The 13626-nt window shown below is 43.8% G+C and overlaps 1 protein-coding gene across 1 annotated transcript in view; it reads left to right on the top strand.

Annotated features, from left to right (window-relative positions):
- Positions 1-398: 398 nt before the first annotated feature.
- Positions 399-13626, top strand: part of LOC126355027 (tripeptidyl-peptidase 2) — a 283245-nt gene continuing 270017 nt past the window's right edge. The window contains exon 1 of the mRNA XM_050005173.1: positions 399-760. Coding sequence (XP_049861130.1) covers positions 599-760 — 162 coding nt within the window. The 5' untranslated portion in view covers positions 399-598. The remainder of the gene's footprint in view (positions 761-13626) is intronic.

Below are 13626 nucleotides of genomic sequence, written 5' to 3'. Positions count from 1 at the left end.
GGTAGCAACGGAAGGACTACAGTGGTAACGAGCACGAAAAAGGCGTTGAACTTTGGTGTGACAGGTACATACAATCTGTGTCCGTTGACTCGATTCCAGTCCAACATCGGCAATGGATGGTAACTCTTTTACAACGCCAGTCACTGGTGGTGGTGAAACGTCAGAATAGAGTAGTATTCCTTGCTCATAATTTTCCACATACATGTAGTACTCCTATATACTTTAATCAATTCAGTAATAAATAAATCAGTAATAAATAAATCACTGTTGAGTATTATCAATTCTAGAGTTCAGTATACCCGCAGAGATAAGAATACTAGACCGAGCAAATAGTTGACTGAGAACAATTTCCCACGCTAGTTTGCAGTGATTTCCAGTCCACTCGCTAACGTCTCTCTACATGTTATTTGTGCGTATATTTTTGTGCATACTTTAAAATTCAGCGTATATATCGATTAGCTGTTTGAATCCAGAGTTCATGATTCGAGTTCAATGTTTGGCAATTGATATACTATTTAACGAGGGTCTTTGCGTGGAGTGTTGGGGCTTATTGTGTGGGTTCAGGTAGATTTGTAGGTTAATATAATTTGTGCGGATTATGAGTGATCAAGTAGACTGCGAATTTCCTGTATGGGGACTATTACCGAAGAAAGAAACAGGTGTCCAGTCTTTTTTAAATAAATTCCCTGAATATGACGGGCGAGGAATTACGATAGCAATATTTGATTCAGGTGTCGATCCAGGGGCACCAGGATTGCAGGTACTGTCAGTTAATACTGGTTGTTTTACGCAGTGTGATCTGTGTGCTGTTGTTAACGCTTGGCGAAATGAAATTTTTATTTTATGTTGCGGTTAAATATACTGACGCACATGGTTTAATGTAACTGTACAGTGTAAAGTTGACAGGAAAATCTGAACTAAAGTGTTTGTTGACTCTAGGCCGATAACATAAAAAGTTTCTCATGAGTAGTAAATGGATGAAGTGGGATTTGCACGATATTGTCAGTGCTAATGTCACGGACATTTAGAACCTTTTCTTTCAGGAAATATTGATGGGTAAATGGTATACTTTGAGACTACCGTAGAAGACATAGCCAGACAGAATGACGAGGATTTAATTTGTAGCAGTTTCTTCTGAATTAAATATTCTAAAGCAATGATGATCAAGGGGCGAAATGACCGGTCTTTCAGGTATCATTACGCTAATACCTCAGGGCCCCCTAGAAGATACTCCCATTCTAATCAGCTTCTTTACATATCCACATTTAACACAAAGTCAGTTCTAATACTTATACGATATAAAACTCACAAGTTCTCCCAAGGAATGCTTTCAACATGAAGAAGTAGCAATTAATTTCAGTTTTCATCTGTCTATTCAGGCATGTACAGCTTGTCCCTGTGATTAATAGTAGTCACCCACTGTCAGTGTTAGTAAACAAAGCTATTGTATTGACAGCATGGACATGTCCATTCCATTGCTTATCGTAGCAGGAGTGTAACACACCATTCATTGACTACTGCTCATTTGTTTTGTTAAATTAAAATTGTTTGACAACAAATTTTTGTCACAGTATTCGGCATTTATAGTGATGATAGAGAGCCCCAATGGAAAATGTCTAAAGCAGTTATTTAGTATTGCATTGTTCTTAGCAATGTTTGAATGTCATTTGTAACAGACCACAGTATAACTTGCTTTTCATCTAACCATCCTCCCTGATACGGAAGTAAAAGAGAGAGTACTTGATTGTATCCCCCCCCCCCCCCCCCAAAAAAAAAAACAAAACAAAAAACAACTACTTTTTACCAACAATGAAACATTGCAATCTATGTGAGTTAGTTCATGATACAAAAATGACGTAATAACCAAGGGATCAGTGCTTAAGGAAAATTTAGAGTAAGATCATTAGAAATACACTCAAAGAGAAATATAGGGAAATAATGGGTATTACTGATGCATTGCTATAGTAGCCTATTTCGAATCCTACCTTCAACTAAAACAAAATGTGAACATATTAAAAACAGTAAATAAATTGAGAAGTAGTTACCAATGAAACCTGAATTTTTAAGTAACTTATGTCAGGAAGAAGAGCTACATGTATTACAGATAGTTGTAAACAAGAAGTTAATCGCCCTAACACTGTAAAATCCTAATAATTTTTTTTTTTTTTTTTTTTTTTTTTTTTTTTTTTTTTTAACCATCTTGGCGTAACTCAACAGATGAAAGGTAAAAATGATGTATGCTGGTGTATCCTTTCAAAAACATTATCGTGAGTAAATCTCTTCAATGTATTTGATCTTGTTGGTTTTTAGAGTGATGTTTCAGCAACTATGGCAATCGGCTTTCATTAGTGTGGTACATTGATGAGAGCACTCTGCATCCATTCATTGTATCCCATTTTTCCTATCAAAAGGTAGAATCTTCAGGGACGTGGAGTGTTAATAAGAGACACTGATGAAAGCCGAGTGTAACAGTGGCCACAACATTGATCTCTAAAACTAGGTGATGTGGTCGCATACTGTAATTCGAAAAGTTTTATTGAAGACCTGTGTATTTGTGTAAGCAAAACCATATTAGGAAAGTTTGGTTAATGGTGGAGGCAGTAGAGGAGACGTTGATGGAAACACAATTAAGTGCAAGTGGCAGGTGGCATGCAATTTCTGGTGAAGTGGTTTATTCAGAAATACTGAAACATTTGATACTGACCGACAGGTTTGACCTGTGACTTCATCAAAATGGCAGACACAAATATCTCGTCTAAATCCAATATGCCAGTGACATCTTTCTTACAACCACAACAGATACAAAACAATAATTTTGATATAAAAAGTGTATATAAAATAAGTTGGTATAAAAGTCAATAGGCCTACATAATCAGTGGTACACCTTTCAGATTTTGTAGATTTCGGATTGGGACAAACAACTCTCCTTATCCCTCAAATATCCAAAATTGAAAACAATCATTTAACCTTGCAGTTACATAAATTCTCTGGAACATTGGTACCATTATCTTCCATTAACCTGATAGCTAATTTGAACTCTACAGTGCGCACTGAAGAAGAAACACTGATATTGGCAAAAATAAAGACTCAAATGCTGGTAATGATATTTTCACTTCACCTATATAACTACGCAAACTCCACAATATCCATAAACCCTGAAACAACAGTATCCAGAAATGGATAATAATAGAAAAATGCTGTATTGATAAATTGACTTGTGCTTTATAGCTGAAATGATTTCCACGTATGCATCAACATTGAAATGACACAAGCCAGTAGTGATGTGAGCCAAGTATAGGTGTCCACTCTGTCAACATAGCTAAAATTAACTGCACAAGACCCACAAATCATGAATAAACTAGATTCATAAGCAAAACATGTATCACACTTTGATTGTATATCTGGTATCAGAAATTTCAGTTAGCCAATACAGCTGAAATGAAGTCCACATCACACTAAAATAGCTGCTGGGACATGAAACTAACCAAGCACACATCAATACAGTCATAGGCCTAATAAAAACCTAAAACAAGATAAATGCATTTTATCATCATCATCAGTCAGTTTACTCCCTGCTGTGTGTTATGATCTCATTTCTCCATTCATTTCTTATGTAATCAAATTGTTGACTAGATTTCTCCATTTACAGTGATCATTGGCTCTTCTTAATGTAATGTGAAGAGATAGGCCTGTAATCTTAGCTTAATCCTGCCATGTATTTGTTGCTCTTCCTTTTGGTCTTCTGTCTTCGATTTTGCCTTGCAAGGCTGTCTTTTCTACATTCTCATCCTCTTCTCGAAATGTGCCCAAAGAATTGTAAGTATATTTGACTGAAATATGAAAATAAACTACTTGTGCTGATGCTAAACTCCTTTGTAGTGGAAGCACTGGATGTACTTTCTGCCATTGGCACATGTAACAGCTTCTGCCAATGATACGTGCGGAGGCATCCGTTTGGCTCGTCTTTAGTTTTTGTGTTACAGATATCGCAGCTGTACAAAAACACAGGGAATGCCAGTGATTCCATGAAACACTTCTTAGTCTGCATCTACATCCATTCTCCGCAAGCCACCTGACGGTGTGTGTATATTGCCCACTTCTGTAAAATCTTAGTGAATTTAACCATTGCGGCTCTGCCAAGGAAGATTTGTCTCTTTATTTCTTTAGCACAGTTTCCTGTATCATTGATCAGGGATCAAACATATACATAATCTTTCACTACCTCCAGATCCTGTAAACTGAATTTGGTCTAAAGCTTGGTGATTAATAACTGTTAGTTTGGATTCTTCCTTGGTTATCTCTAAACCAAAACTTGAACTATGTCTTCACTCTGGTGACCAGACCACAAATTTCTTCCTCACTTTCTGCTATGAGGGTAGAATCATACGTAAAGCATTAGGTTGTTGACTTTCATGTTGCCAATTGAAATTCCACCAACCCAGCCATCCAGTGCATCCCTGATGACTGACCCTGCATGGATGTTATAAAGCTGGGTTGACAGTATACAACCTTGCCTAACTCCATTTGTCACATCAAAAAGCTCTGAATGTTCACCACCCGCCTTTGTGGGTATAGTATGACTGTACATTATAAAGGCCTTTTAGTGATGACGCTAGGTGTTTTGAAACATCAGATTCATTGAGCACATGCTGGAGCCCATCCCACAATCAAAGGCATTTTTATAATCCATGAAACAAGTGAAATCAGGGATACAGATCTGTTATCTGCCTTAAAATTCACTATTAAACACTGGAAAGCCCTGGTAGGGATATCGGCAATGCAGGAAAAGGTAGATTGCTACTTGCCGTGCAGTGTCAGGGGGTTGTGGGATACGGAGGTGGGGAAAACAGGAGTGGGTTAAGATTGGCGTGTGTGTTGGCAAAGGGTGGCAAAAAGAGGGTGGGCGATGAGAATGGGGACGAGATTGTAGGAAGGGGGGGAGGGTTGAATTGTTGGGTGTAGGGGCAGTATGTTACTGTAGATTGAGGCACGAATAATTACGGAAGCAGAGAATGTGTTCTAAGGATAACTCTCATTTGTGCAGTTCAGAAAAGCTGGTGCTGTAGGGGAGAATCCAGATGGCTTGGATAGTGAAGCAGCCATTGAAATCAAGCAAATTGTGTTCAGCTGCATGTTGTGTCGAATGGTGGTTTACTTTGCTCTTGACCACAGTTTGGCAGTGGCCATTCATCCTTCTGGAGAGTTGGTTGATAGTCATACCAAAATAAAAACTGTGTAATGATTGCAAGAGAGCTTGGAAATGACGTGGTTGCTTTCAAAGGTGGCCCAGCCCCTGACAGGGATAGGATAAACTTGTGACAAGACTAGAATAGGAAGTGCTGGGTGGATGGATTGGGCAAATCTTGTACCTGTGTCTTCCACGGTGATTCGGTCCTTGTGGCAAGGGGTTGGGTGGGCAGTGCCATAGGGATGGACTAGGATGTCGTGGAGGTTGGGTGGACGAAGGAATGCCACTTTGGGAGGTGTGGGAAGTATCTCAGGTAGGATGTCCCTCATTTCAGGGCACGATGATAGATACTCAAAGCCCTGCCGAAGGATGTAGTTCAGTTGTTCCTGTCTTGGGTGGTATCGGGTGACATAGGGAACACTCCTTCATGGCTGGTTCTTGGGATGATTGGAGGATTGGGTGTGTGGGGGGAGGGGGAGGGGAGGAATGACAAGAGAGATCTGTGCGGATTAAGTTGGCGGTAGCGCCCCCTGTGAAGGCTTCGGTGAGACCCTCAGCATACTGAGCAAGGGAGTTCTTGTCACTGCAGATACATTTCCTCGGGTGGCCAGGCTGCATGGGAGGGATTTTTTGGTGTGAAAGGGATGAGCCGTCGAAATGCAAGTATCTTCGTGGACTGGACTCAGGGCCAAGGGATCATATCTTTGTTCCTTCACAGCCTCAACACATTATCTCCCATCTGCTTCATGTGACCCTCGGCAACCCAGTGCACCACCTTCTTAGAGGTTGACTTCTACTCTCATGCCTCCATCTGCACCTCTGTCTATATTAAACCCACAAACCACCAACAGTACACTACTATTCCTTCCCTGCCCCCCTTTAAAATTGCTGCTTGCATCCCACTTGATAGTTGCAGTCCGGCCCAAGATCCTAGAGTTGGTTGTCACGTGTGCAGTAGGTTTGCTTGCTTGTGTGTATGAATTGTGTGTGTTTCTCTTTTGCTGATTAAGGCTGTGACCAAAAACTTTATGTAAATGTCTTTTAATTGTGCGTGTTCACAACTTAACATGTCTTCCTTATTGAAAGTAGCAATATATCTTTGCCTAGATTGTTAAATTCATGAATGCCTCTCTAGTATCTTTACCTGTCACAAATGTTCTGCCGATTGCTGGAATAGGCATTGGTTTATGGTGTACAGGACGATGTTGTAGCATGCAGTGTTAATCCTATAGTCTAATAGTTGCAGTCCCTGACTGATCCTTTCTTGTGAAAAGGAATTGGAACAAATGTAGTCCTGTCTTTAGGCCATTAATCAGTTTTTCCATCCCCCTGTGGGCGCGGGGGTTAGAATAGGCCAGCACAGTAGCCAGTGAGGCTGCCATGTACCCTGTTGGTTGTAGCCCCCTGACAACAAAGGGATCACTCAGCTGATGCCTGCGCTGTTAACCCCTCATGTATATTGTGGAGTAGATGCCCATCTCCCTGAGGCATCGGGATTCCCGGCAAGGGCCATCCTGCCAGGTGGCCCTTGCTGAGGCTGGGTGGTACCCGTGGGGGAGCCCCTGGTTGGAGTGGGTGGCACGAGGGCAGATGACACGCCATGAAGCGTAGTACATATTCTCTTGCTGGTGGTCCGCTGCCAGCAGTCTCTAAGTGGCCAAAGTCTAACTTCAATGTGAAGAAATATGACCCCAAATCATTCCCCTCCCTGGCCACACCATGGAGGAATGCCAGGCCAAGGATGACAGTGATGTTTATTCACCCTGGTACCTTTTATGTATGAGAGTTGATGGGAACCTTTCATGTCCATGAAGCCTCGGTTTTTTGTGGAGCATTTGGAGGACAAGTTTGGGGAGGTGGAGGGCTTATCCAAAATGCACTCCGGGTCAGTCTTGATAAAAAAACAGCATCCTCTGCCCACTCATCCCCCTGTGGTCCAGGGGTAAGAATAGGCCTGAGATATTCTGGCCTGTGATGTAAAGCCCTATATCCCTCCCCCGATGCGGTGCTTTGTGTTGGAAGTTCGGCTTGTCTCGATTGCAGATGCCCATCACATCCCAATACTCCATGTGCCCCGCCTCCCATTTGTGTCAACTGCGGAGAGCACCATTTGCCAGACTGCCAGATTTTCCAGAAATAAAGGAAAATCACTTAGTAAAAGACCCTGGACTGACTGACCTACACTGAGGCTAAGAGAAAATTTAAACACCTGTATCCTATGCGTACGACATCGTCTTAAGCCACCACTACAACAGTTCTGGCACCATCAGCTCCGCCAACCCCAGTCACCTCTCAGAGCTGGGAGACTGCACCTGCCCCCTTGATAGAGGGGGACATTTCCCTTCCTGTTGCTCCTGCACCTCCTACTTCATTGTATGTTCCATGCCTACCCAGTCTCACGATGACATCATCCTCCAGTGGAATTGCAGTGGTTTTTTCCACTGCATGGCTGAGCTACGGTAACTGTTAAGCCTTACACCTGCTATCTATATTGTCCTCTAGGAAACCTGGTTCCCGGCAATGCGGACCTCTGCCCTCCGTGACTATAAGGGATATTACAGGAACTGTAGCAACTATAATCAAGTGCCAGGTGAAGTTTGCGTTTATGTCCTAAACTCAGTCTGTAGTGAACCTGTGCCCCTTCAAACCCCTCTTGAAGCCGTGGCTGTCAGAATGACGACGACACAGGAAATAACTGTCTGCAATGTATATCTTCCTCCAGATGGTGCAGTACCCCTAAATGTATTATTAGCTGCACTGATTGATCAGCTCCCTAAACCTTTCCTACATTTGAGTAATTTTAACACCCATAACCTCTTATGAGGTGGCACTGTACTTACTGGCTGAGACAGAGATGTCAAAACTTTACTGTCTCGGTTTGACCTCTGCCTCTTAAATACTGGGGCTGCCACAAATTTCAGTGTGGTTCATGGTAGTTACTTGGCCATTGATTTATCACTTTGCAGCCCAGGACTTCTCCCATCTGTCCACTGAAGAGCTCATGATGACCTATGTGGTAGTGACCTATCTTCCTGTCACTTCCCCAGTGTCAGGTCCACGGATGCCTGCCCGGATGGACTTGAAACAAAGTGAGCAGGGAAACTTTCACCTCAGCTGTCACTGTTGAATCTCCTCCACACGGTAACATCGATGTGATGGTTGAGCAGCTGACAACAACAATTGTTTCTGTGGCAGAAAATGCGATCCCTTGCTCTTCAGAATGCCTGAGGCGTAAGACAGTCCCTTGGTGGTTGCCGGAAGTTGCTGAATCAGTTGAGGAGCTACAGCGGCATACTTCCCTGGAGCACCTCGGAGCCTTTAAACAGCTCCGTGCCCGCATTCGCCAACTTATCAAACGACAGAAGCAGGAGTGTTCGGAGAGGTACGTCTTGACCATTGTGTGCTAAGTCTGGGCAAAGATCAAATGTCTTTTCGGGTACCAGAACCCAACAGGTGTTCCCGGTGTTACCATAACTGGTGTGTTATCTACCGACGCAAACACGATCTCGAGCGCTTTGCTCGAGCCTCTGCATTGGAGAATTAGCCCCCAGCCTTTCTCACTCTCAAACGGTGGGAGGAAGGGAAAGTCCTCTCATTCACTACACACCACAGTGAATCCTATATAACACCCCAATTTAGAGTGGGAGCTCCTCAGTGCCCTTGCACATTGCCCCAACACAGCTCCTGGGCCTGATCAGATCTGCAGACAGATGATTAAACATCTCTCCTCTGACTACAAGTGACATCTCCTAATGGTCTTCAACCGGATCTGGTGTGATGATGTCTTTCCATTGCAGTGGCGGAAGAGCACCATCATTCTGGTGGTCAAACACAGTAAAAACACTCTTGATGTGGGGAGCTATCGGTCCATCAGCCTCACCAACGTTCTTTATAAGCTGCTGGAATGTATGGTATGTCGGCTATTGGGTTGGGTCCTGGAGTCACATTACCTACTGGCTCCATGTCAGGGCAGCTTCCGCCAGGGTCGCTCTACCACTGATAATGTTGTGTCCCTCGTGTCTGCTATCTGAACAACTTATCCCAGATGACAATACCTGGTTGCTGTCTCTTTTGACTTACGTAAAGCATACGACAGCAATGGCCTTGCTGCAGTGGATACACCGGTTCCCGTGAGATCACCGAAGTTAAGTGCTGTCGGGCGTGGTTGGTACTTGGGTGGGTGACCACCCAGGCCGCCATGCACTGTTGCCACGCTTCGGGATGCACTCAGCCTTGTGATGCCAATTGAGGAGCTACTCGACCGAATAGTAGCTAGCGGCTTTGGTCAAGAATACCATCTTACGACAGGGAGAGCAGTGAGCTGACCCCACACCCCTCCTGTCTTCACCCTCCACCGATGATGTCACGGCAGCCGATGGTCCCGGTAGGCCACTCGTGACCTGAAGACGGAGTGCTTTTTAAAGCATATGACACGACCTGGTGACGTCATATCCTTGATGCATTGTATGAGTGGGGTGTCCGGGGCCTGCTTCCGATTTTTATCCAAAATTTCCTGTTGCTCCGTACTTTCCGTGTCCAAGTTGGTGCCTGCCATAGTTGCATCCTGGTGACGTCATATCCTTGCTGCATTGTATGAGTGGGGTGTCCGGGGCCTGCTTCTGATTTTTATCTAAAATTTCCTGTTGCTCTGTACTTTCCATGTCCAAGTTGGTGCCTGCCATAGTTGCATCCATATCCAGGAGACTGGAGTCCCACAGGGCTCTGTATGAAGTGTCTCTGTTTTTAGTGGTCACTAACGGTCTAGCAGCAGCTGTTGGGCCCTCCGTCTGACCTTCTCTGTATGCAGACGACTTCTGCATTTCGTACTGGTGCTCCAGTACTGGTGGTTCTGAGCATCACCTACAGGGAGCCATCCAAAAGCCGCAATCATGTGTTCTAGCCCACAGCTTCCATTTTTTCAGCTGCAAAGTCGTGTGTTCTGCACTTCTGTTGGCATTGTGCTATTCATCCGGACCCAGAACTTTACCTTCATGACGATCCACTCAGTGTAGTGGAGACATGTGGATTCTTAGTACTGGTTTTCGACACTCAGTTGACTTGGCTTCCACATCTTCGTCAGCTTAAGCAGAAGTGCTGGCAGCACCTCAATGCCCTTCATTGCCTGAGCAACACCAATTGGGGTGCAGATTGCTCTACGCTACTGCGGCTCTACAGATCCCTTGTCCAATCCTGAAATGGCTATGGGAGTGTGGTTTATGCTTCAGCAGTGCCCTCAGCGTTGCATTTACTCGACCCTGTGCCCCACCGCGGGGTTAGACCAGCGACAGGAGCTTTTAGGACGAGTGCGGTGACCAGTGTACTGGTGGAGGCTGGGGTCCATTGCATGTCAGACATGCACAACTGCTCACCAGTTATGTTGCACATATTCATAGTTCTCCTGATTATCCGAATTACCATCTCCTTCTCTTGCTCGCAGCAGTCTTTCCCCCGCATCGGCAGCCCAGGTCAGGGCTAATGATTGTGGTTTGCCTGCTGTCCCTTCACTCCGAACTGGAGTCCTTCCCTTTGCTGCCTCTACTTGTGGCCACAGCTTCGTCTGGACCTTTCACGTGGCCCTAAGGACTCCATTAACCCTGCAGCTCTCTGCTGTCACTTCCTCTCAATTCTTGACGTGTTACGGGTCTCTGAAGTGGTTTACACTGATGGCTCGATGGCTGATGCTCACGTAGGCTTTGCGTATGTTCATGGAGGACATATTGAACAGCACTCCTTGCCAGATGGCTGCAGTGTTTTCACTGCAGAGCTGGCGGCCATATCTCATGCTCTTGAGCACATTCGCTCATGCCCTGGCAAGTCATTTCTGCTGTGTACTGACTCCTTGAACAGCCTACAAGCTATCGGCCAGTACTACCCTCGCAGTCATCTGGTAGTGTCCATCCATTATGCCCTGGAACGGTCCTGTTGTTCAGTGGCGTTTGTGTGGACCCCTGGGCACGTCTGAATCCCAGGCAATGAACTTGCCGACAGGCAACATGGAAAATGCTTCTGGAGATGGGCATCTCCGAAGCTGTTCTGTCTTACGCTGCAGGGTTTTTAGGCTTTGGGAGATGGAATGGCAAAACAGTACACACAACAAGCTGCATATCATTAACGAGATGATGAGTGTGTGGAAGTCTTCCATGCGGTCCTCTTGCAGGGAATCAGTTGTCCCTTGTCCTCTGCCAGGCTCTGCATTGGCCATACATGGCCAACACATGGTCACCTATTCCATCGCCTCTGTGTCGCTGTGGCTCCCAAATGACAGTTGTCCACCTCTTACTGGACTGCCCACTTTTAGCCGTTCTTTCAGTGAACTTTTAACTTTCCCAGCTCTCTACCTTCGGTGTTGGGCGACGATGCCTCAGCAGCAGCTTTAGTTTTAAGTTTTATCCGTGAGAGTGAGTTTTATACTTCTATGTAGCTTTTAGCACATGTCCTGTGTCCCTCTGTGTCCTCCACCCTAGTGGATTTAGGATGGAAGTTTTAATGTGTTGCAGAGTGTTTCTTTTTGGGTTCACTGCCCTTTTCCTTTCTTCTTGTTTTGTGTTACATGTCTCATCTGTTTTATTTACACTGTTGTGGCATTGATTTATTGGTCCCCCCCCCCCCCCCCTCACACACACACACACACACACACACACACACACACACACACACACACACACACACACACACACACACACACACACACACACCTTTTAAACCAACCAACCAGTTTTTCCTGCAGTATCACTCATTAAATGTAGAGCATGCACAGTCAGTTTCTCTGGAAATGCTGGCTGTACCTGGGGCTTTGTTGTTTTTCAGGTGCATAATGTCATTCTTTATTTCAATGAATAAAATATCAGGTTCTGTTCCTGATTCCTGGCAAATGATTTCTTATTCATGTTATTTCCTTTGCCATACAGAGTTTCACAGTGTTGTTTCCACCAAACTATTGTTACTTTCATGTCACTAATAATGTTGCAATTTGTTTGTTCTATCACCCACGTGCATGATTTAATGTGTACGGCGATTTTGTTTATTTTCTTGAAGAGTTCATGCATTTGATTTAGCTTTCAGGGCCGATTTATTCCATCACAAATAGTGGTGAGATACTGTATATTATCAGTATGGCAACTGTGCGGCTTCTTCATGTTGACTAGTTTGTATGCCATATTTCTTCAGTGTGGTCCTCCTCTTGATCAGTATTAGAGTTGTTTGTAACTTGTTCCCATGTTTGTGGGACTATTCCTTTCTCTGTAACTCTCTGGTGTCTGTGGCTTATTCATTCTCTAAGCTCTTTGAGGTTATTTTTATCTGTAATAGTACCACGGGTTGCACCAGGCTAGGTCTTGTAATCCAGGACCGAAGTATGCCAACATTGCCTCACCAAATTGAAATCCATGGGTAGTGAGATAATTGATCTTGTTGAAAAAGTGTATTACATATAGATAGGTTGTTATTCACACAAAATTCTAATAACTGCTTGCCATGCCCAAGCCGTGTAAAGTCCAACAACAGGTCTTGTGTGTTCGTAATTTATAGTCTCACTAATCTTCATACTAAAATCACCCTAGGTGCCTAATATTTCCTTTTTAGGTATCTTTCTGATGGTATGTTCCAGCAGCCATAAAATTCACAGGTTTTTATGTGAAATGAATCTGCAGTGGGAGCATAAACCTGATTGATGTTGACATTGCTAGGAGAAGCTTCAAGTTTAATGGTTATTGTTCTATCACAAACAGGCTCATAAACCATGACAACATTACAGAGGCTTTAAGAAATCACTGCAGAAATGCACCCTCAATTCCAGAGAAAATATGCAGTATTCATTGCTTGAGTCACTAAGTGGCCACGTCCTCCCCAGTGTGCCTTGCTAATTTCAAGTACATCTAGGTCATGAAGAGCCATTTCTCTCTCCACAATAGCAAGCTTTCCTTCCTGCAAGAGGCTTTGCTCATTCTAGGTTGCTATTCTTTTACCAATTCCCAAGGATGATTAATTTGACTGATCTGTCCATTCTGAGGCTCCTCTCAACCCTGATCCAGAGATCTGACTGATACAATTTGTAGCGGTTCCACCTGCTTTTATTTCTTTGTTGTCCTCGGTGTTGACGTACTGGCTGAAAAATGGGGTTGTAATTTGGACATGGACTACTGTAAATAATGTAGCAAACAGATGTGCTTCATTGTCTTTTACTTTTACTTTCCACATCCTCCCCCATATACACATTTACATGGCCAGTGCACTATTGGTTAACTTTCCATAAGCCTCATTAATTGTTAGCAGGTGACCCTCCACATACTGCTACAATAGTTTCTTGTTGAACATCTGCAAGCAGTAAAAACCTAACCACAAACTTCACAGTTCTTGAACAATAATCAGGTACATATGGAGCAGACACTGTCATTTTTTTTACGCATGGCCTAATTGTTTAACACTTATTACACTGTTCA

Source organism: Schistocerca gregaria, chromosome 3 (genome assembly GCF_023897955.1).
Source record: "Schistocerca gregaria isolate iqSchGreg1 chromosome 3, iqSchGreg1.2, whole genome shotgun sequence".
NCBI classification, from domain to species: Eukaryota; Metazoa; Arthropoda; class Insecta; order Orthoptera; family Acrididae; genus Schistocerca; species Schistocerca gregaria.
This window is presented reverse-complemented; position numbering and strand designations above follow the sequence as displayed.